Source organism: Anser anser (genome assembly GCF_964211835.1).
Source record: "Anser anser genome assembly, chromosome: 2".
NCBI lineage: Eukaryota > Metazoa > Chordata > Aves > Anseriformes > Anatidae > Anser > Anser anser.
In genome coordinates this window covers 54,400,338-54,425,691 of record NC_139721.1, presented here as the reverse complement: position 1 = coordinate 54,425,691, position 25,354 = coordinate 54,400,338, and the positions used below count along the sequence as shown (strand labels likewise).

General features: G+C 42.6%; 1 protein-coding gene across 2 annotated transcripts in view; it reads right to left on the bottom strand.

The window, feature by feature from the left end:
* Nucleotides 1–25,354, bottom strand: part of RAB31 (RAB31, member RAS oncogene family) — a 63,999-nt gene that overhangs the window by 31,543 nt on the left and 7,102 nt on the right. For both annotated transcript variants that reach the window (XM_083824020.1, XM_083824021.1), the window contains exons 2-3: nucleotides 6,865–6,944; nucleotides 3,836–3,917 (exon numbers count right to left, since the gene is read on the bottom strand). In XM_083824020.1, coding sequence (XP_083680146.1) covers nucleotides 3,836–3,917; nucleotides 6,865–6,944 — 162 coding nt within the window. The remainder of the gene's footprint in view (nucleotides 1–3,835; nucleotides 3,918–6,864; nucleotides 6,945–25,354) is intronic.

Genomic DNA, 25,354 nt, shown 5'->3' with positions numbered 1-25,354 from the left:
TCTTCAGTAAACCCAGGTGTTACTACAAGCTTTCAAAACCAATAACAACCAACATTTCCAAAGGCTTGACAAGCTACAAGTGGGTATCTGAAAGTTGATTTAATGCCTCAAGGGGGTGCTGAGTGCTTCCAGCTTGCTTTTCTTTCGCCTTTGCTTCCTCAGCACCCTGTGTGTGACTCTTTTCAGAAAGAGTCCCATGAATTTCCAGGTTCTCTGAGCTTTTTGAGGGGGACCAGGAGGCATACAGCATGCAGCTGGCACAGCGGGGGAAGTACAGGGTCCCCCAGCTCCAGAATAAGCACATGCGTGTCCCCTGCGCGGCCTGGCATTTAGAAGAACAAAGCTAAATTAACCCAATGTTGAAAGAGCAGGAAGCCCTAAAAAGAGTTATCAGCATTATTGACAACAGAAGCATTGACAAAACTCCCAGACTTTATCACTGGAACATAAAGACTCAACAAAACGAAAGAGAACAAGGAAAGGACAACAACATTTGTTAGTCTGCTTACAAATGTATTCTAAGTTGTATTTCTCAAAGCAGAAACATCATTTAGAATACATTTGTTAACACACTACGAAAACAGCAATAGGCCCAAAGTTTGGGGGTAGGTTGGAAGCTTTGGGTCATCACTGTTGTTCAGAGGATAACTAGAAAGAAATCACGCTTTCTTGAAGAGCAGATCAGAAGGAGCAACATGATGAAGATAAAACAACAAGAGTCCCAAATAGAAATTAATATCAATAAGCTACTGAGAAGAACGATGTGTTTACCCGTAAAACGGGGATATTCCAGGACAGAGAACCACCTAGACCTCATCTTGGGAAACTCAGCTGACTTGGTAGATAGTGTTCAACAATCATCAACATCATTTATCACCCTGTATTTCAAGAGTCCAAAGGACTGGGAATGCATTGTGGAAATACAGAAGAAAAAGATCCCTAGGCCCTCTTCAGGTCCCTGGCCTAAAGATGTTATAATTCATTATTACACATGAAAACCATTAACATAACTTATCTGTAACAGATTCTGAGCAATTTAACTATATTTGTGGTTGCCACTGCTCATCACTGTTCGAAAAAGGAAAGGAAAACAGATGTTTGGAAAAATGATGAGCTTTAAAAAAGGTTGGGGACGGGGACATAAAGGACTAAATGGGAAGGACAGATTTTGTATCCAAGAGTCAAAACTCAGTCACAGATTTCCTGCCTCAAGTGAGGTATCATTCAGCTTCATTAATACAAAATATTAATATTCACCTACTTTAAAAAGCTAATACTCCTAACATGCTTTGAGAGTCTTAAGATTATGTGGTAAAATAGATTCATACTTCTACCTACATCTCAAGAACAGAGTTCTATGTAAAGTACATAACATGATGGGTGAGCAATTAGCTGATGGACTGGGCTCAAAGAGTTATAGCAAATGGGGTGACATTAGGCTGGTGGCCAGTCACTAATGGGGTTCCACAGGGCTCCATTTCAGGGCCAGTTCTCTGTGATGTTTTTATAAATTATCTGGACGCAGGACTCAAGTGCATGCTAAGTAAGTTTGCAAATGACACTAAGTTAGGAGGAGCTGTTGACTCCCTCAGGGGCAGAGAGGCCTTGCAGAGAGACCTCGACAAAATAGAAGCTGGGCAATCACCAACAATATGAAGTTCAACAAGAGCAAGTGCCGCATTCTGCACCTGTGATGGGGCAACCATGGCTGCATGTACAGACCCTGGAGAGCAGCCACAAAGAAAGCAATCTGGGGGTTTTTGTTGACAAAAAGTTGAACACAAGCCAGCAGTGTGCCCTGGCAGCCAGAAGGGCCAACCATGTCCTGGGGTGCATCAGACACGGCATGGGAACGATTGTCCCACTCTGCTCTGCGTTGGTGCGGCCTCACCTCAAGTGCTGTGTGCAGTTTTGGGTGACACAATGTCAGAAGGACATAAAACTATTAGAGACTGTCCAAAGGAGGGCTACAAAGATGGTGAAGGGTCTGGAGGGGAAGATGTATGAGGAGCAGTTGAGGTCCCTTTTATTGTTCAGCCCCGAGCAGAGCAGGCTGAGGGGAGGCCTCATGGCGGCCTGCAGCTCCCTCACGAGGGGAGCGGAGGGGCAGGCGCTGAGCTCTGCTCTCTGGGGACAGCGACAGGACCCGAGGGAACGGCATGGAGCTGGGACAGGGGAGGGTCAGGCTGGGTGTTAGGGAAAGGTTCTGCACCCAGAGGGTGGTCGGGCACTGGGACAGGCTCCCCAGGGCAGGGGTCACAGCACCGAGCCTGCCGGAGTTGAAGAGGTGTTTGGACAGCACTCTCAGACATATGATTTAGTTTTTAGTTAGTCTTGCGTGTAGTCAGGAGTTGGATGATGATCCATGTGGGTCCCTTCCAACTTTGGATATTCTGTGATTCTATGATTGTGTGCCAAAGAGCTACAAAGGGAAAAACAAAACAAAACAAAACAAAAACAATCAAAAAAAAACCAGAGTGGGGCAGTGGAGAGAGGAAGGAGAAAGAATAAGCAAGGAGAAGCAAACCATGGGAAAGAAAGCTGAACCTTTGCTATCTCTGACCAACTGAAACTCCACACGCAATCTTGCAGTACCTTCTTCAGCTCCAGGCCATTCAGAAATGGAACAAACATGGTTCAAGGGAAGGGATGATGCCGTATTTCATGAATGTTTTTAAATATTCCTGTTCCCATCATAAATAACACACCAAATTGCTAAGAGTCAACAGATTTCAGAAGGCCCGCTTTACGTCACGCTGCACATTGTAAAGAAAAGCATGAGTATTTCCTGCACTTGACAGCAAAATTCTTTATTGTCTGCAATTCACACGCAAGGTTTGGAGAACACAGCAGGATGCAGCAGGACAGACACTGAAGTCTGTATAAGCACCTAATTTTACCCCACCCTACCATGAGCATAGCTGCATTTTTCTAAGAATAGGAACACTGTGTAATTTCACAGCAAGTTTTAATGACACTTTAAAACATGTGCATGAATTTTTCCATTTCTTTTAAATTTCTCAACATAAATGTAGGCACAGATTAAGAGAACTCTACAGTCAGCCTGTTCTAGAATACCACTGCCATTAAGCCTATTAAAAGAAACAAATGACCAAACAGGCATATATACAATCAATATGAAAGATTGCCCATCATTTCCATTATGGCTTTTTTGAAAAGCCAAAGGAAAAGCTATTTAATTTGAGCAATTCACTCAACCCACTTGGGGAAAATTAAGAAAAAATAAATAAAATCAAGACACAAACCCTACATGGTTCAGGTTGCCAGTGCTAATTTCAAAACCAACACCAGCAGACAGCCTGTGCCTACATTCAATATCCCAGCTCAGGACAGCCTTGGAGTCACCACCAGCTTAGCCAAGTGATTTTCAGTGTAAATGAAAGCTGCCACATATAAGTCTGAAGAAACAACAGAAGAATTGCCCAGCCTTCAGGCACACCAAGCTGTGGCAAGGAAAGTAGCCAACAATTCATGCAGCTGCCCTTAGTGATCACGGTATGGGCACAGGTAACGTCTGCAGGCTGAGGCACAGCTCCATCATGAAACCAGAGCTGAAATCCACAGCCAGCTTTCCTTTTAGGTCAGTTGTACTGTCAGCCTGCTTCTGCATTTTCTCCAGCTGAGAAATGGGAACCTGTTTAACAGTGACTGCCAACCACCTACTTCACAGAACCTTACAAATAAATTCAGCAGATTTACACTTGCAAAGTCTTCTTAAGATGAAAAAAGGTTGTGTTGTTTTTTTTTTTTAAAGTGAGCAAATGCATTATAAGAGACCAAGATAACAAAAATGTACTGCACAGTTAATACTCACCCGCTCCTGACCAGCTGTATCCCAGATCAGAAATTTATGAAGCTCGTTTCCACAAGGCACAGTTTTAGTCATGAAGGATGCTCTGAAAAGAAGAGTAGGGGGATCTCATTTATGGTTAAAAGAAGGAAGCAGCATAAATTCTTTACATGAGTGACATTGAATAAAAAATACCTACAGATCTTAGCCAGTTCTGCTGGGATAGACTACATGTAGGGAGCCACCAAAACTTTGATAAAATGCCTACAAAAAGAGAAAAGCCTCTGTGGTTCAGAGGGCTCATGAGCACAGGAACGCAAACACTCCTGCCACTCACACTCTGATGCTGCTGCCACCTGTCTCCATCTTCTTGGTGATGCAGACCTGAGAATATGTCAGTCAGCATCATACCGGGCAACAAATGCATGAATTTTCAATTAAATCTAGGAGGATGGTCACGAGCATTTGATCAGTAGGGAACAGACAAGTCACCTGCTGAAATGCACAGAGTAAATCAATTAAAATAAAGTTCTTCCCCCTCTCAACCCAGATGAAGAAATCTTTGTCACTTCTTTTATTTTTTGTAGGAAATGTGATTTGCCTATGGTTTCATAGCGTGACTTTTCTTCTATTAGGAAATAATTTTTTAGGCTTTTTCTACATTAGAGCATTTGAACTGAAAGCTGACTAGGAGAAACTGCCAAACTCTGGTAGATTTTTTCCCTCATGCTATCTGGACACTGCTGCGCAATTTCTGCTGCAAAAACTTTTTTCCCAGCTCATAAAGATGCATTTGATACAATGCACTGTCATTACAAAAGCACCAAATTATATCAAGGACATATGACTGATCAAAACATCTCCCGAGAATGATATACAAGAGTTCTCCTCTACAGCCATCTGCAAATTGTATGGATTTAACAATGCTGCACTGCATACAAAAATATTAAGTAAGGCAAGCAAACGAATAAATAAAAAGTAGCATTTTCTTTGGTTATTTTCAGGGTGTGTGCCTTCAGCTGTCGTTCTTCTACTCCAAGTATTAAGCAACACTTCACAGTTCCAAAAACAGGAACTTCAGAGCCTCAGCAGCTACTGTAGATTTCAAGGACTGTATATTTAAAACTTTTGATTAATTCTGAAAAAATAATGACAACAAAAAACTTATCGACATAGTCATCCTACACAGACAAGTACTATCATCTGCATGCAAACTAGCCTTCACAATTTAATCCTCAAATAGAAAAATATTTTTCCTCTGTTATCACAATTGTGAAAATTAAAGGATTTTTTCCCCGTTTGAGCAGAAGACATTTACTAGGCAACAACAACTACTTGGGGAAAAACGCTGATGATGGCACAGAAGTGAAGAACCACTCGAGTTTCCATCAATTTCTTCACTGCCAACAAGTGTCCTTCAGTCAGTAATGTTACTCATTATGTGCTTGCTTGGTTCCCTTCTCTCTGCCCATTTTTCTCTATTCATTACAAGTGGGAGTCCAATATTGCCCTGGAATTTCAAAAAGTTCCTCTGCATTCAAAAGCAGAGGTTTGAAAGAAATCTTCCAGCCCTCCAAACACCTCTCAAAAAAATTACCCATCTTTCACAGAAGATTTAAAACAGCTATAACACACAAGAAAGATCAGCCTTTCCACCCAAGTTACTCCTTTGTGAACAGACATATTCAATTCCTCTCCCATAAAAGATCAAGAATTTTCAAATTTTTCCAGGTAATGCTGGACTTGGCAGATTTGTCCCTAGGATATTAAATGAAAAAAATTTGGAATTAAAATGAGCTACAGGACTAATATGCTTCTGATGGTCTGAAATGCAAAAGCCTGTCAGTTTTTATAAAGAGCAGGTGTTAATTATACTCTGTTTAAATTGCATTATCATGTCTTTTTCAAAACAGGGACAATGTGACATCCTAAACCCAGATGAAAGCACATCCACACCTGGGAACAGGCACCGGCAATATCATGGTCCAGCCTGACAGCATGCACAACTTAGGAACATTATGGGTTCCCCATCATTCTTCTGTCACCACTCAGCCATGGGATGTCCTGGTCATTGTGCAGATCATAGCCTGTTTGGGTTGTTAAGCTCCAAGGATTAGATTTGATACCTCATTGACCCCTGGGAACTAAAGTAATTTTAATCCTAAACTCTTATGATCAAAGCATCATCTCCCATGGGAAGTTCTTGATGAGTAAGAGACCTAAGATGGGTATAAGACAGGTGAAGAAAAATGTGATAAATTAAAAAGAGAACAGTAGAAAAATGAGTCATAGGATTATTTAGGTGTTATGGGCTCACTAGGAACTTGCAGGGGAAAAATATAAACAATTATGAGGTTCTTTTTCTGTTCCTTTGTGTTCTTGGAAATCTGAAGTATCTCTACGTTTACACAAACACAAAAAATATCAGTTTAGCCTCAAGTCCTATTTCTGTGAAAACCAAAGCAAGTAGCCTTTACTTACAGAGATTTCCCAATTGTTCTGCTGCATGGAAAGTAAACAATAGTACATGTAGCGTTCACCCATTGTCAGCTCATATACATAGAGGCTCTCTCTATATGAAAATATATAGAGAGAGAGACGTATATGTCTATAACAAACATTTTACCATATTATACCATACACTGGACCATGCAAAGGGTGAAAGGAACAACACCTGGAAGCCATGGCCATGCCCAACACAGGTCAGTAGAGGTCCTGGGCAGCTCCAGCAAAGAGGTGATTTCAAGAGACATCGTTCACGTGAGAAACAAGGCACAGCTCTGACAGCCTCTCCATCAGAGAGTACATGGCCATAAAGTAAGTTGCAGCCCACTTTGTGTTCCCAGAACAGGGAGAGCAGAGCAGAGCTGGTTTGGGCAGCCCCAGGCTCTCTAAGCAGGTAACACAAGCAGAAAGCCATTCAAGGGGACTAAAGGGTTCAGTGAGATTGGCAAAAATGCAGTGTTCAGAGCCTCAAAAGTAAGGAGAAGAGAAGGTAGCTCAGCTGAGGGCAGTGTCTATATAAGAAAAGTGATATTATGCAGGGTACTTACCCAATAGTAGGACTAATATTGTGATCAAAGTGGTCCTGGACGAATCGACAAACAATGCTCGATTTCCCAACCCCGGTATCCTGAAATGAAGGAAAAGCATGACAGTGAACTCAGGAGACCTTAGTTATCTGTATTTTACCTGAAGAAATAGTCAGATATTTTCCGTGACATTATTTTTTTTTCTAGTGGCAAGTGGGGCAGGTGAAATAGTTCAACAGAAAAGATAGTGTCAGAATTATGAAAGGTTCTCCCCATTCCTCATCCCAAGACTTCTTTCTCTTGAAGCCTTGTATTTTTGGAGTGCATTTATATTCCTGTTGGAAGGAGTGCAGTACTTCAAGCACAGCCATTTACTGCTGCATTTAGATGCACTTTCAAACACAGGGTGCATTACCCAGCAAAACCATGTGCCAGAGAATAATTTCATTCAGGCCTGTTGAGGTATTCAGGTATTTTTGAAAAGGCAGGAATCCAAAGGGCCGAATCCCCTGAGACGTGCAGCTACCCCTGTGCCAGCTGTGCTGCTGGACTGGGGTGGAGCAGCGCTGCTTTAAACGCGACACAGCCTGCTCTCCACGCTGAGATGCAGAAGGCTGCTTCGCCTTGCACTTATTTCCCCACCACAATCAATAAGGAAAGATAAGAGCAGTGCAACACTGAAATCAAATGCAGAATCCCTCCCAGACAAGGGGTAGGATGGGGAGAGGAGGAAGGGAAGAAAGCTTGACATTACTCAGAATTACTATTTTAGGCATTTAAGGTAGGAGCAACTTCCCCCCAAAGCAGCATTTTTCATGTTCCCTCTGTTGTCCTGAGAAGCTTTGTATGTTAGGTAGCAGAATATAAATACAGAGAATTACAAAGGAAGGGGAATAGCAATATCACTGTGTCTCCCAGAGAAATTCAAAGAGCCTTCTTAGAGACTAAGAGGATGCCAGGAAATCGATCCTGACCTTTCCGAGACATCAGCGATGACTGCCCAGGGCCCAATCCAAGTCATTAAAAAGTCTGTGGAAAGCTTTCTATTAATTTCATTGGAACTAATTGCAGAAACTCACGTAACATCCATTTGTTTCTGCATTTTAAGACATTTGAGTAACTTACACAAATGTATCAGAAATTGCCAAGACAAGACAGCAGTTTGACAGCACTACATAACTACATTTAAAAAGAAAAAAGCCTTTGCGTCTCCCGCAATCAGTTTTGTCATTTTTATCTTTTTTTCAAATACGAAAGAAAAAGGATGCCAGTATTTAATTTCCTTCCTGTGTTTAAATGAAACAATAACACCACTGCAAGAAATCTTTATATACTGCACTTATTAGAAAACCATCATTTCAACTCTCATATTTAATTCAAAGCTGTCCTTAGTCAGCTTAAAAGCCACAATAAATGCTCATGCTACACAGACAGTTGTTTATCTACTGTGTTCAATCGATCGAAAAAAAAAAAGATCAAAGAGAAGTAAGTGTTTAAAACCAGCCCTGTAGCCTTTGATCAATAGCAGCAACACATCCTATTGCTTTTCCCAAATTTTGCCTTCATTATCAATTCCAGCTGACATTTCTGTATAATTACTAGACCAGGATAGCACAACACATTTTTAAAAAGACAATTCTCTGTGCTGAAACTGAGAATCTAATTATTATTCTGGATTTAAAATGCTGTGGGGAAAAAAAGAAAAAAAGAAAGAAAAAAAAAAAGAACTACCACCCACTGAATGTGAGGAATTGAGGAATTATGTTTCCTTCTTGTGGGGACGTAGTTTCTGCCACTGCATTCGAAACTAGATATTGCTTCGTGTGACCTGATGGTACTTTAGTTTCGTGTACTTTTTTTCTGCTCCCTTGATGGGTCACTAAGAAGGGCAACTGCAATTACATCTCTTAAGCAAGAGGAACCCAGTCACCAGCAGGGACGTGACATCCACATGCACGGATTAAAGCCCAGCTCATTTAACGGAAACTCCTGCGTCTTCGACTTCCAGTTCATGACTCCTGCTATCATTTCATGCTAACGTTAACTAAACTGCAGAAGTTTCTCTTTCGCTCACATCTCTCACAATGAGCGCAGCTAAAGTCAAGCACATGCCAGCCATGTTGTTAGCCCTCAAATACCTTACAGGCATCCTCAAGAGTTTGCTGCTGTGGTTGCTTTGACTAAAGAGAGGCCAAAATTTACCCTTGGTCTAACTCCAGTGAAACCAGTGGACCTGGACCACCAGTGAAGCCAGCCTACACTTTCCAGGAGCAGTCAGTTTATGGCACGAAGGGGTTCAGCCGAAAAAGCCCTCCCATCTCATTGCCTCAAGGGTCTGAACAGCCAGCTACCCGAGCATCATTAGAGCCCAGAGGGGAAGGGAATGAAACAGAAAAACCTTCCTACTTTAGGCAATGAGTGTCATTCTACTGCTGAATTTAAAGCTGCGCAGACAACTTTCAGTTCGCAGTACCGTGCCCACAGGCATCAGGTAAAACACCCACCTGCCCGAAAGCAAAGCAAAGCATGGTGAGTGGACGTTATGCAACAACCTGAAAACTTCGTAGAAATCTTTTACTGCTAGTCGGACCTTATATTTTGCTGACAATAGGGAACGACTTTCCAAGTAGCTCTTACAAAAATGAAAGCAAGCATGGTTGCTTCAGAGAAGTAGAAACGTCATTCACTTCTCAGCAATGCATTCAATTTAACCTCCTCACTACAATATGCAAAGCGTTCCTGCTACCACCTGCTTTGTTCTTTGCTACATGGTCTTTCCCTACATATATCCATTTTTCTAAAATGTGATGAGGATGATCATCCTTGTTTTGTTTCTTTTTCTTCAAAGGATTATAACAGACCTGTCAAGCCACATGCCTTGCTAACACTCATACTTGTGGATGACTTCTTTTTTCAGTTCTCAAAGTTCTGATGTTCACCAGCTTTTACATCCTTTAATCTGGTTCTTTTGTTTCACTCCATTCGTATACATATAACATCAAACACACATCAAGGAATAAAATTTTGGCCTATACAAAAGGTAACAGCAGTACTGAGCTGAGTGGATTTGACAAGCTACAGAAACTGGGAATACGTCCTGAGGGATTATGTCACACTTTAAGGAACAGATCCTGTCATTCTTCTGAAGAATCCTGATCCATGGGAAACCTGATCCAAGGGTGTCAGCACTATATAATGCACATGCAGTGATGGGGAGCATACCACCCCATGGAAGGAACAGCAAGCAAGGAATATGTCTGTAATGACGACTCTAAGCCAAGAGTCCTGATCCTGGTGCATTAGCAGTGACTGAGGCAGGCATACGCAGTCATTTGCATTGTCAGAAGAACAGTTGGATGAGTCACTCATGGGACCAACCGCATGTTTGCTTTTCTCCTTTCTTCTTCACAAGCCTCATAGCACATTTACGAAATTTCAGTTATAAACTGCATTGTACTGAGACGAGCCAAAGGGGTGGGGAGGAAGGAGAGGAGTAGAAATGTAATCCACGGTAAGCAAACCGCTGTTAGTTCACTGAAGTGGCCACAACTTCAGAATCTCCCCCGGTCTGCAAAATGGATGTGAAAATCTGAAGCGGCACCAGATGGTTCTGATAAATACAAGGACCCAGCACAAGCATGACCGGTTCTTGATTTTTTTGCTCCATAAACCTGAAAACACATTCTCTACTCCTCTGAAATCCTTTAACCACAGATTGCGGCAGGAGGATTTTAAGAGCGCCAGAGCAGAGAGCAACATGCCACAAAGCTCGGTGCTTCCACCCACACTCCTGCTCACAGAGAACCACCCCATTTGGCTCTTCTCTGCTCCCATTACTGTAAAGAAGATGAGGCTACATTTCAAGCCAGCAGAATTACAGGATGCTGGCAACTAATCTGCAGGCAAACAACAACCGAGATGCTGATTTCTTCCGGCTGATCCACAGCAGCACACAAAAAAAAAAAAGTTAAAATACGAGCCATATATATTAAAAAAGAAAAGCATTTTCTTGTTACAAATAGGCAGTGGGTATATTCCTCTATCCACTGTTCCAGATGTGTGCATTCTGGCAGGGGAGAAAAAAAAAGAATTAAAAAAAAAAAAAACAGGAAAAATTAGCTCTTTAATTAAATATGGATGTCTTGTTTATACCTTTGCACCACCGTAGGACTCAGTCCTTGAAGCACTTTTCCACGTGGAATGGAGCTATACTATTCCTTAAACACATCCTTGATTAGGGCCTTATTCTTTAGCCCAGATATGTAACAGCTTTTAATAGATTCAGATGGGTCAAGCCCTATTGTGCTGAGCAAACTAAATTCTTCATGTAAATTCTTTCCACATCTGAAACAGAATAAATGGCGAATTCACAAAAAAAAATCCATGCATTCTGTGACTGATGACTAAACAGTAGTCCTATAATTATGCATACTGCTGCAACAGCTATTTTATTCTTGACAGCACAGAATCCTTCCGTGCCATGTTAACACACAGGGCTTTTTAATATATGTAAAATTAGATAAACCGTGCAAAAAATCTTTTATGAGCCTAAGATTTTGGAAATGCAAATAGAACAAGAATACTATACGGTATTTCACATGAGGAAATGGCATGCTAAAAACAAACATACTGCAGAAACTGCCTTCTGTCCTCTACTTGCAAAGTAAGAAGAAAGAAAAAAGAACATCTGGTTTGTAATCACTACAGATCTCATGACTAACTTCCCATTTCAGCTTTAAAAGAGGGTTCAGATACCCTGGTGACGGGTGCCATAAAAATCTGCACTGAGAAGTAAAGGAGAACTGATCTCTACAAAATACCGATCAAACACATGGCTCCTTTGGAGGGATGGAAGTTTTCCCATCAATTCAGACAAATCCAGGATTCAATCCAGGGTATTTCAATTTGTATAAATTGAAAATGTCTGCCCTTACAAAGCGTTTTTTGGTAATAACTAAGATTCATTCAGACGTGGTCTAGAGGCAGATGTCTCATTAGAGCTGGCAGGGTTTAACATGAGTCTTGCATATCGCAAGAAGAATGACCATATCCTAACAACCTGCAAGGTATTAATACTAAGTGCTCAGAGAAGAAAAAAAAAAAAAAAAAAAAAAAGCAAGTAAAGCATACATTATTTTTCAACAGTAACGTTAGAAACTTTTGAAAGCCAAAACTCTTTAACCTTTTCTGTAAGCAGGAAGACTTGAAGCATGCCCCAAGTGGCTCCTACTGCACTTGGCGTGACTGCCCCTACACCTCGCACGGGAACACATCTGCCCTTCAGAGCTAGTTGCTGCCGAAGCTCTCCAAAAGCTCCCCACACTGATGAAAAGCCAGGCTGCAGGCAGAGGGCAATACCAGCAAGCTGTTGAGGTGCACTAAGTGCATGCACCATAAACAGCCACGGTCAAATAAGGCCACTAAGGGTCTTGTCAGTGTACCTTCCAGTGAGGTAATGCTGCCTTGTGACATCTTACAGACACAGAGAGGAGGGGAAGGGGAAAGAAAAAAAAAAAAAAAGGACAGATCAACATACAGAATAAGGATACAGTCAAAAAGCAGTATACTGCTCTCATGGAAGAGGATTTGCTCAGAGACGAAGCTAGCTGCTCCTTATTATTGGAATAAAGAACAATTCCTGGCTCCCAGTCACATATTCATGCCAATGGACAAGTTTCTTGGCCGGTTTCTTACTAACTGAAAATAACAGAGAAGCCAGTTTATGCTCAAGATTTCCCATTAAATTCTCCCTTTTTGTTACATGCTGACCTGACTCCTGCCAGCACCACAACAGATAGCAAGGAGAGGCCCTTGCTTTGCTGACTGCAGAACTACCAGTGTTGAAGTAATTAGGATGTACAGATGAGAACACTTAAATTGGTATGAAGTTGTCAAAAAAGAGAAAACTGTCCTTTATCATCAGTATATTTAATATTTTTAACACAAAAGAAGGCGCTTAAAATCTCTGCAGCTGGCCAGGCAATTCTGAAGTAGAGAGATATGTTTTAAATTTTAGGGAAAGAAAAACGATCAATGAGTCTTAAAAAAAAAAAAAAAAAGGCAGAGACCTTTCATTTTAGTAGCTCTCCATACTGCAGCTGGTTTGGACTTGGCAGTTCAGCCTCTGCACATTAAAATAGCCGCTCTTTCCACTGTCAGAATTGGCCATGATTTAGTTTTTGATTTACAGCTGAATCCCCCTGGCCCGTTCCCATTATCCACAGCAGGACTTTGATGGAATTTGAAAATTCGCAGCAGCGTAATCACCTCGCAGTGCTGCTGGATGGCTGGCATTTTATTAGCTATCATCAAACAAATTGCTGGGCCTGCACGATCAAGTATTGGCAGGCTTCTGCAGAAATGTATGCTCAGCTCTGGTCAAGCCTGGTATCTCGGAGGAATGTTGCTCCTCATGCAACGTCTGGCTTGCAGCACTGAGATATGCAGCCTGCATCTTCGCTGCTTGCAGAGATGCTAGCCCTTAACCCACAGGCATGTGGTATGGCTGAGGACAGGAATATTGCTGTCTTTTAAACTCCAACGAAAGGTAAAAAAATCCATGAGCTGAGCAAAAACAAACAAACAAACAAAGCTTTGCTATTTGCAGCCTGCTTTATAGTGCTGTGTGCCTGCCATTAACATTTCAGTCATTACTCAGAAGATCAGATGCAAGCAGCATTGCAATATTTTCCATGTCTTACTAATCCAGTTACAGCTGCTCTGGAAGGCTGTGGCAGGCAGCTTGAAGAGCATCTGAAACCGGCTTCGGGTTTTTATTGACTGTATGAACATACAAGGAAGAGTTATGCACAACAGATTCCTGATCACAGTTTCCAGGGGCAGTATTCGAATCCAAGAACCATCCTACCCAGTAAACTTCTGCTTGCCTTAAACATACCCTCTGTGCTTCCCTCTATTTGGGTATCACTTACTTGTCTGAAGACGCTGCAGTAAGGAGAAATAATATCTTTCAGGAGACCCGGGTTCAGAGACACCCCTGGGACTGAACTGAACCTGCCAAGCGTCGGGCTTGCCCCAGCAAAAACGCAGGCACTCGCTGAGGGGTGGTGTCTAGGAAGAAGTGCAAATAGCTTCTTGCTGGATTCAGTTTTTCCATCTGCAAGACGTATCAAGTGAGCAAACCCCACCACTGCATAAGCACATAGATGAAAATGCAAGAGCAGCCCTCAGACTGACACACTGGCTCCCAGCTGCTTCGGGAACATGGAACTGCCTGTGACTGTAGGCTGAGCCAGAGGAAAGCGGGCTGAGGTGTCCTGATGCCTTGCTTCCGTGGTCCAAAGGACACGCGCCTCATTCTGGCCACAAATAGTTTTCGTGAATTCTAATTTTCTGTACATCTCTGTATGGTAAGAAATAGGTTATTTCCACGATGAGCAATCTGATCCTCAGGGAAGACCCTTTTCCTGTTGATTTGCTGGGAGCCGCCTACCAGAGCTCAGCGCTGGGCTGTGGGTGCCCTGCTGCCCAAAGCAGCAGCATGGTTTTTCAGCCCTGGATCCGAGGCTTGTGCTTCTCCCCTCACTCCGCTCACCACCTTTAATTGACTTTATTTGTTACCTCGGGTACTCTGAAGGACTTGCACAAGCCCGGCAATGTGCCTCTGCAACAAGAGCTCCAAGCAACACCAGACAATTTTACGCCACCAGTGGCATACTGGACACTCTGCAAAGGTCCGGGGAATACTTGGTCACAAAGCAAATTCTCGAAGGGAAGAACCGGAAGCAGAGTTGGCCCCTGGGACCATCAATGTGCTATCGTGCATTTCCCAGAATGAAAGGTGTTTGCCAAATGAACAGGAACATGACTGCTGAGTACTGGAGGGGAGCTCCTTGGGATCCATCCCAGCACAAACACCCCAATCTCGATGCAACTGGGTTTGTAGGGGCAGGGTTATTCTGCAGCTTCTCATTGTTTCAGTACAAAACACCACAGCTCTTTTGGTCATTTGTCAAGAACGTCCCTGTTTGCATTTCTGTTTCTCATACACTCTTCTCTAAACTCATTATACGAACTAATATCGGTCTCTTAAGTAAGTGGGTATATTACTCCCATGAAGTTAAGATGGTCTGTGTCAATTCTCCCACAGCAAAAACTACTCCTAGTCATCATTTTTAATTGCTAGTGTAATTTCAGGCCCATGCTGGTGTTGTGGAGCATGAAATAGCTGCAGAGTAAGGCTTTATCCTCTGGTGTGCATTAGAATTAGATCAATTCCAACTCCCTCTACAGATAGAAAATGCACTGCTTGTTCTCAGAGATGCTTTTCTGCTCCAACCAGGTCGGTCTTGTTATACTACGGCACAATCCTTCCTCCTAGTGTTGCAAGGACTGTGTTTGGCACTGGAACTTTTGGCTCTGCTGGTCTCAACTCACCAGCTATTAAATGAAAATAGTAATGACTCGATTTTACCTTGTAACTGCATTATGAGCATTTCAATCTGTGATAGTTCCAAAGTGTTCAGATGCTACAGTGACAAAGAGCCACCGAAGTGCCTCAAGAGATAGCCAAGTGCTAAGTGAGTTTGGTATTTTTATGCACCCTCACTACCACCTGTATACCCTAATAAGCATTTTAAAACAGAAAAGTATCTGCTGGCCAGGCCTTAATGCTATCTGATCTCTGAGTCTATAATGTACCATCTGATCCCTTCTCTCTATTTGTTTTCCTTTTGCCCACATTGATCAGTAAAATGCTTACAGCGACTGCCAATTCTGCTTTGCCTCAAAGCTGGATGTCCCTACGGTCCTATCCACCTCTCCCGTTCCCCCTCAGCCATCATAGCAAAACATCTGCTGCCAGGTTTTGGCTCCCTTACCAATGTGATTATTCAGCATGTGGTTTCCTTTCACATGCATCCTGCACACATCCTACTGTGGAATTAAACTCGAGCATAGACAGCTCCTCTGCTATCTGCTTTACCAGGAGCCAGCCAAATGCTGTCCTACTTGTTCTGCCATTTTGCAGATTTTCTCTGGAAGCTAAAAACTTGCTATATATTCACTGTGACAGTTTCTCGCAATTGCTCTCCACCAGGTCCTAGCTCGGTAATCTTCTAGAAACAGAAAACCCTAATGCCTGAGTTTCAAATACACCTTCTTTAATATTTTGCCGCATCCTTTTCCTTTCTCATAAAGGAAAAAAAAAAGTATTTCCAACCTTCCCCACCCCTGGACTGCAATATTAAGATCTCTCCATCTATCTACTTTTATCAGAGATGTGCCCGGAGACCCCAAACAAGATCATGGCTGGCCTCACTAAACTAGAAAGTACAAAAGCAAACATAGACAGCCAAGAACATTTTGTCATCCTGTCAAAGTGATGTGCTTGGCCAGAGAGGAGAGAGACTGAAGAGCAGCTAATGTCTATATAGGAGTTAATTGTACCAATAAATTCACTTTCGTAGGAGCATTCATATGCAAAGGTATGAATGCTCCTACAAAAGTGAATTTATTGTTGGAGCGGGTCCAAAGGAGAGCCACGAAGATGACCTGAAGGCTGGAGCACCTCTCCTGTGAAGAGAGGCTGAGAGGGTTGTGGTTGTTCAGCCTGGAAAAGAGAAGTCTCAGGGGAGGCCTTATAGTGGCCTTCCAGTGCCTAAAGGGGGCCTGCAGGGGAAAAAAAGCTGGGGCGGTTCTCTTTGTCAAGGCGTGTAGTAATAGGACAAGGAGTAATGGCTTTCAACTAAAAGAGAGGAGATTTAGACTAGATACAAGGAAGAAATTCTTCACTCAGAGGGAGGTGAGGCCCTGGCACAGGCTGCCCAGAGAAGCTGTGGATGCCCCATCCCTGGAGGTGTTCGAGGCCAGGCTGGATGGGGCTTTGGGCAACCTGGTCTGGTGGGAGGTGTCCCTGCCCATGGCAGGGGGGTTGGAGCCAGATGGTCTTTAAGATCCCTTCCAACCCAAACCATTCTGTGATACATAATATTATATGAAACCAAGCTGTCTCCTAGAGAGCTGGCAAGATTATTTGGCATTACCCTACTGTCATAGCAAGGCCTCCAATCTCAACTGTTTCATGCTAGGTGGGAGACATGGAGAGTTGCTGCTGCAGCCAAAAGACCTTTGGGATGAGTGGAGTGGCCATATCTTCCCTCCTCTCTCCTTCCCAAACACTTGGCTTCCAAAAGGATTCATCCAAAGTGTTCTCTTATCTCAAAGCATGACCATCAGCTAGCTATTCAACTAGGAGGAACTCCACTAACTTCAGCTGAAAAATTGACTCAAAATGTGGAAAGGTTTCTCCAAATGTGGGGACTCAAAAGAAGGCACATTATCACCTTGAAAGAAGGCAAGACCGTGATGGAAAGACAATCCAGCCAGAAAAGGAGCTATATTTCCTTCAAACATAGTTCAGTGATTGAAATGGCATTAAACCAGCAGTAAGGAACAAATCCTTGTTTTACACTGCAGTGGATGGCAGGAGTAGCAGTCGCTTCAACTATCTATGATCCAAGAAATCACAAAGTGGCACACATGACTGCTGTACACTAACTCACCCAGAGCCTACAAACCATGCTGCTCTTCTGTGAACTGCCAACTCCTTTTCTTTTTCTTTTTTTTTTCCCTCCCCGTTTCTCCCTTAAAGTTGGCAAGGAGCTATAAAGCAATCTTCGTTTATGAGAAACGGAGCTGCGGAGGGAAAGAGAGAACAAAGAAGCTTCCTTCAAAGCTATTTTTTAAAATAACTCCAATAAGTAAAACTAAATAAATAAAACCATGAGGCAAAACAGAAATGTAATTGATGAAGAAAACATGGCCTGTGGGTCAGTACCGCAGCTACCTCAGCTCCTTTCTCTTCACCATGACTCAAGAACAGTAACACTGTAGAATATATTAAATAATAATAATAATAAACTTTGCAGCCAGCCTAGAGATTTAAAGCACAGGAACACCCAACTTAGTAAATTTTAAAGCTTGTCTGTTTTAGTCAAAAAAAAAGAAAAAGAAAAGAAAAGAAAACCAACACAACCTCATACTCTAATTTAAATGTATATGTTTAATCACTGCATCACACTGCACAAAGTGCAAGCTAACCACATTGCCATGCTAGCATGAGTGTGGATGGCAGAGATAACAGTGCTCAGTCACTATTAACATTATTTAGAAACTACTTCCCCACAACAAATTTCCAGCTAATTCTCCAAACCTTCTCTTATACGCTTCCTTCCCTTCACCAAACAAGTTATCAAATTCAGAGCAGTAACTGAACTGCCAAGAGAAATGGAAGGCATTAAATCGAAATCAAAGAGCGGAATCTCAATCAATTTCTTCTGCCCTTGTCAGCATGTGGTAGGGGAAGAAGCGCCTAGCCTGGTGAAAAGGAAGATGGGAACTTGGTGCTTATTTGCATTCCTTCATCTTAAATTGTGGCTTTTGGGGGCACTGGCAAATTGCTTAAGAAGCTAAATCCCTTGTTTTGAGCAGCCTCTACAGTTTCAAGTAAGAGCTTGACGTCTATTGAAAAAGCATCTGGAAATGAGGTGGTATCAAGCTAGCTAACTAATAAGATGAGAAGATGAAAGGAGAAACCCTTCAGAGAGTCGTCACTCACACACAGACCTCCTTTGGAGCAGCAGCACATGCCAAGGAACGTGCAGAAAAACTCCCACTGGATGCAGGGGTCCCAGGTGGGTACCCAACAGCACAAAGTCTGAGGGCATCTTCAGCGAGACTTGCGCGTGCTTTACACTACAGACAAGCGGCTTTGGAGCACAACAGTGTGGTCACAAGCTGTGTAGAAACAGTCCAGTCTTCTGGGGTTCCTCAACATCGAAAAAGCCACTGGCTGATTCAGTCACAGGGAACACCTGCGCCTCAAAGGGGTTGGCTCAAGACAGAACCCATGGCAAAGAGCAAAACCCCTCGCTACTTGACGCTGCTGCCCAGGAAAGAAGCTGCAGCACAAAACCTAATGCTGGGAAACCCTTCTCCAAGGGCTGGAGGGCACTGCAACACAATGGAGGGCATTTATTTGGGAAATAGCACCACCTGGTGACTCCTGGCACTAAGGGAGAAGGAAGTGAGACAACTTGGCCATAGTGGGACAGGAGGGAGGGAAAGGAGCTCTTGCTAAACCGCTCAAGTGAGTTGGGGAACATGAGCCTGGGTAGGGAGGGAAGAAGATGACATGGCGAAGTTGCAAGAACTAGACAGGTGGGTCAGACAGAGATGGAAAGAAGAGTGCCTGAGCACCTTCCCTTGGAAGCAGAGGCATCTCTCATAGCTGTTATCACCGCAGGACCGCTGTGTAACAATGAGTGGCTGGAAAGGCAGATGGAAAGGCTTCTCCACGTCCCACACATTAATCACTGTACTAAAGCACCAAGAAAGGAAACAAACTAACAAAACACTGCAAAGCATCAACAACGTTGACCAAAGTACCAACCTGAGGAATTTTTATTTGCTCATTTTTAGGAGATAGCTGTGTCCCAATAGCTGTGGGACCTTATAGAGCCACTACCGTGCAAACAAGAATCATGCCTCTCTTTATTTGCCCTCTACTCATCTCTGAATCACAGGGTCCTCTTGATCAAAAGTGTAATAGAGAAGTGCTAGTAAATTTACCCTCCCAAATGTCCCAAAAGAGATGAGAAAAAGTATTATCTTGTACTCCTTGATACACTCTTCCCATCTCTTCCCTGACACCACCCTAGTTCACTCTAATGACCTCTCCCAGTTACTGTCTTGCTGATTTCCCAGCTCAGTACCACTAAATATATTTCAGTGTGATCACTTCCATGTCCATCACTTCATTTTTCAGGTGAGGAGGAGAAAAGAGTCCCATTTTACCGTGGGAAATTTCCTATCGTGGTGGGTGGTGGTCACTGTTCTTCACCTCCCCCAGATAAGTAGGAGCCACGTGCAAGCTTAGCAGATCTCTTAAGCATGTCAGACCTTACCAGGGAGGAGCTAAAAAAGCCAAAGTAAAACAAAGAAAAATTGCAAGTCCTACTTTAATGCCTATACAATTTTACTAAAAGCACCATCTGGCAACTCAAATGGAGCTTATTTTCTGGTCAAACTTGGGAGACCTTTTAACATTCACACACGGATTTCCTTTTCCTATCCACTCTATCTCAAAATATACATGCATTCACAAAAATATGCATTTGGCATACTACTCCTCATGCAGGTAAATTCCTACTTAAAAGGCAGTAAAAACCCGTGTGAATAACATCTGCTTGAGAATTCAAATAATTGGCCCTGAACTTGAAAAATTAAGGAATAAGTGTAAGGAAGTAACTTACCAGTTACTGTACCTCACATTTTCAGAGATAACAAGGGGTGATTGCAAGCTGTTATCTCTATTGGCCACATGCACACGCACCAGCATAACAATCTGGTCAAACACCATTCATCATCATTGTGCAACGCAGTGATGAGAGAAACTAAATTCAATTTTCAGACTAAATACATAAATAACCTGAGGCTTTCATAGTTCAGTAAACACATTAGGCAACAGCATCCTGACAAATGTTGTTTTTGAGTACAGTTTGGCAGCAAAAAATGAGATAAACAATTCTGTGTTATTCTTTCCAAATCAAATTCTTCTTCTAAGTGAACCTTCCCCACATATATTTTTAACAGTTGAAACTTTCCAAATAATCGTATGACAAGGAGATAATCTTTGACCCAAACTCTTTCACACAAGTTCCTTTTTACATTCCAACACACTGTCTCTTCCGTTGTCAAATCCTATCAGTGGGGTCATAATTCCAAAACTGACTTGTTAGTGTCACTTAATAAATAGCAAGAAAAAAAAAAATATATATATATATACACATGCCTGTCCCCATATAGAATTTATTTAAAATCCCCCAGTCAGTCTGGAATCAATAATCCAATCCAAAGATTATAGTTTCGTATTACAGATTGCCCACAAAACCCAGTCTGGATGAAAGTAATTTGGTTTTCTGCTCAGATGCATGAATTCACTTTCTTCTATTAAAAGAAGGCACCAACTCTTATGCAATTGACTTTATGCACATCACTTAGGTACAATATTTGAGGAAATGGCTCTTGGTATCCAGTTTACTATTTCAGTAATATAAAAATTGTCATGTGGTTACCTGGAGAACTTGTAAGAGGGCTGAATTACCTTCAAACTTGCCCATCCAAGCCCAGCAAGCAACTCAGTTCAATGTTCAGACATTCCTCCCCCCAGTTTGCTACTAACTCGTCTACAAAGTATTATTGCATTTCATACCAAAGAGGAAGGAAAAAGCCACATAAATTATGAGTGTCAGCTGAAACACCAGTCAAAAACTTGGATTCTGGAGAAAAGAAAACCTCTCTTGCAGCAATGGGCAACAGAGAGGAAGAAGGCAGTTTCAGAGCGCAGCTATTTAAATAAATTTCCCCTAACAAACGGAAATCAGCATCGCAGCTCTGATCTTTGCTCTAAGTTAGCAGAGCACCACCAAGTGATACAGCACCTGAGAGCTACCAAAGGCAAACATCTTGTTGCCCTCGTACGCTCCCTCTGCCCCACGCCTGCCCCTCATATGTTGGGCCCAAGCCATCCATGAAGACCACTTCCAGCAGCAGCTTTACATTGGCCAGACACCAAAACTCTGTCAAATACTCTCCTGCTGCTTATCAGTTCCCTTCCAGCTGACACAGCCAGCACCTGTAAAATCAGTAATCTCTCATGGCCATTGAAGGTAGTCTCCTTTGGTGAGCAGCCTAAAGGTCGGCCAGCTGCTAACACCATCTTCTCTATCCAGGAGACCCTGACACCCCACCCAGTCTTTGGAAACCTCATTCATCAGCTTTCCAGGCAAATTACAAAGAGTGCCTTCCCTCAGGCCATCAAGGGAAGGCAGTCAGCTGAGATTTACTGGAATTTGCCATTATTTGTTATCTACATACTAAATGGCACCATAAAAGCCTTGAAACTGGGTGGTTTTGTTTCCCAAACTGATGGGCAGGAATAAGAATGGAAAATAGGAGTAAATCTGTAAAACGTGTAAACCTAAGCTAGATTTTTTCACCAAACCATTATGTTTAATTAACTCAGATTAGTAGTGATTTCATACTCATGTGTTCTCTAGACCTACAGTTCTCCCTAGTACTATAAGCACCACCACTTATTTTGTAGTGTCATGTGAGGACCCACCTGGTGCTTTCCCATGCAAGTAAACAGAAGCGGTAATGGCAAACACAGCATAATAAAACCTGGGGCTGAGTTTTTTTATCCATTGATTTACTGTGCACGGTGCTGTGAACTTACTGAAAGTAAAGATATCTGCACCAAACAGGCTAGTAAATGGACGACTTTATCAGCGTAAGGCTGCATCCTTGAAGCAGCTAGCCGCTTGAATGTTTTCACCCCCTGCTGATTTCAGCAGGGATGAAACCCTGCGTCTCCCAGAGCTGGTAGCACTAGTGCCATGGAGTTTAGTTTTTCAGGAAAAAGCCCTTTAAATGAGCAGAAACAGGTTTTGTTGCCGTTATCATTAAGGCACCTTCCCCTCTCCACCACAAAAGTAACCAGGAGATTAAAGTGTCTAACTTTCCTCTGCGAATCACTTGCAAGTGCTGATACACCTGGCCATTTTTTTTTTTTTTTTAATTTCTTTGCTCAGAAATTGGAATCCACCCACAATGGCCAAAAGCACACAGGCTTTGCAACCTCCACTGAAAACACCCAGGGAACATTTCAAATGGCAGCGCTAAACCGCGAAGTTTAGTGCCATTAGGAAGGTCCACTCAAGGGACAAGAATAGCTGGGCTAGAAGAGTGGACTGGGTCTTTCCTTGCAAAGCACAGGAAGACTCAGCCCCGCACCAGGCACGGAGGACACCCTCTCAGCACAGCCCATTTGGACGCTCAGTGTGCACACTGAGTGCTCAGGACCGTGCAGGACTGAGCCCACAGTTGGCACTGACTGCAGAAGGGCAGGCACAGTGGCTCTGGATGACGTCTCCAGTGGCCCATAAAGGCCTGGCAGACCTCCCCTTTCAGCTACCGGCTCTAGGACAGTGCATTCTCAACTGGCCAAAAGGTACAGCTTCGTCTGATGCCCTATAAACAATTCTACAGGCTCAGTTCAAAAAATGTTTTGAAACTTAATACAGCAAAGCTAGCAAATTACAGCTTTAAAAGTTAAAAAAAAAAAAAAAAAAAGGAAACTAGAGGCTAAACAGAAGGGAGAAGTGGCCGGCTTTTTTCACCCCACCGTATTTTTTGGTGTATTATTCACTTTTCCCTTTTGCTCTGCTTTGCGTGGTTTTCTGTTTCCCTGCTTTCAGGTTCTCTTTCCCTCACCCCTTCTATGATTTTACCCTCCGTGTTCCTCATTACTGGTCCCCTACAACTCTTTTAATCCTTTCCCCTTCACTCTCTCGTTTTCTTCCCTCCTTCCCCAGTATTCTCTCTCTATATCACTTTTTTTCTCCAAATCTCCTCTGTGCTGATACTTACATGCATTTTTTCTACTGGTCATCACTTAACTCAAACTATTCCTGGAAAACTTTTGGGTGCTAGGGGTCTCACTCTCCATACGACAAACTTTTTTTTTTTTTTTTTTAATTTGGGCTTATTCTACAGGCCCCAAAGGTTCCTTCTCTCTCTCATCCACACCAGCCTAAAGGTTTTCCTAAAGGCACGCCTAGTCACAAAATTCTGGATCAACTTAATTACCTGGTCAAATAAAGCACAGTCTCCAAAGAGTCTACCAGTTCCTAAAAACCAAGCAGAGGGAAAAACTGAGCTACTTCATCAACAGCTGATGTTAAAAGATAGGAATCACTCAAGAGCTGTGTTATCTCAAATACTTAATTTACATAAACTTTTTTTTCTTTATCCTCCACATAGCCCGGCATTCAGCTGTGTATTAAAGTATGTGCTGAGTCTTAAGCTTGGAAATCAATTCAGCCCGTTCAAAGGCTGAAGGATGTACCCCATACACTGCCGAAGAGCACCCCAGTGCTTCGAATTCAAATTAGGGCTTCAGCAACATAACCTTAAATCAGTATTTATGTTATCTGGTTTTATACGACTGACATTTCTGGTGTTTAAAACATGCTCCAGATGCCTCTGTAATGCTCAGGCATGCTATCAAGCACACCTTGCAGGAAAATAAATAAATAAATAAATAAAAATATCAAAGAATAGACTACTCAGAAGGATATTTTAATAGACTGTTATCACAAGTTATACTCTGCTGCTGCAGTCACAACCGCTGAAGAGATTAACTGTGGGACACACTGCTTTGTTTCTTCATTGACATCCAAGCAAGTGAAGACAAAAACAAAGAACGTTTTTTTCTAAGAGTAGAATTATCAGCATAGCAATTGCAAAAGTTGAAGTCAGCATGGATTATGCACCATGAAAGGCCCTTGGCCTAAGTGTGGTTGGAAGCTTCCTGTTCATATCAGCTTTAACGAGATACACTGCAAGTGCTGATTTTACGACTCTTAAAATAGTCCCACTTAAATTATTTATATTTAGTACACTTAAGGAAAAAGAAAAAGGAGGAAAAGTGCTTCCTGTTCAATAACAGGAATGAGTTCTTTCTCACTTCTCGAATCCCTCCAAGAGTTTAACCAGTCATCAGATTTATCCAGTCACCATGAAGAAGCGTGCCTTTATGTACTGGTAGCAATGTTTGTCTGTCAGCGACAGTTTTCCTAAATTAACAAATGCTATCTTAAGCAAACAATCATAATATTTGCTTCCACAGATGGCAGAAGCTGCTTGAGATTAACATTGTGACTGCGCATGGACAAACACCTCAAGTATCTCAGTCGTGACATGCTTCTAACTCCTAAACTGCTAACCAGAGTGATAACGTACTGTCCTCCCTTTAAATGGGGAAGCTGAAAATGCATTAAAGTCCCAAGAAATGCGCTGAGCCTAGTATAACTCCATGCTGCGTCCAAGTGAGTCCTGTCCAGGATGATCTTCACATCGCTCTTTGGAAAGCCATCAGCGAGCACGAGAGGCCATGCAAGCGACTTCAGATCTGTCCCACCACCCCGAAGCACAGCTTTGGATCCTGTCTACACTTGAGTTTTGTTTGCTGCAGAACTAAACGGGCCAAAAATAAATAAGTAAATAAATATTTCACAATCAATCCTACTTTAGGAAGCTCTTCTAACTCTGCTCGTCCCTACAGACAGGCTCTAACATACGGGAAAATCTGCCTCAGGCAGTGCCTAACTACAGGTGAGTCCACGCAAGAGGCTGATATTTATCATTTCAAAAGGTCGCTCTGGCAGTGTTTATAGTCCCTGGTGACTGTGCAGGGCAGAGAGTGACCCTGTCCAGCCGATGACGTGAGCCACATCCTGTCACCCTGCTGAACACAGAGGAAACAATAACTCTGGGACACAAAGTGTTCGGGAGCTGGATCTCACGCACGTGTGCTCCCACGTGTCTCCCAAAGAAGGACTTAATCTGCCCAAAACAAAAAAGCACAAAACCGAAGACTGCTCTACCCTACCCTCCAAGAAACATAAAAACCACACACTAGCATTTA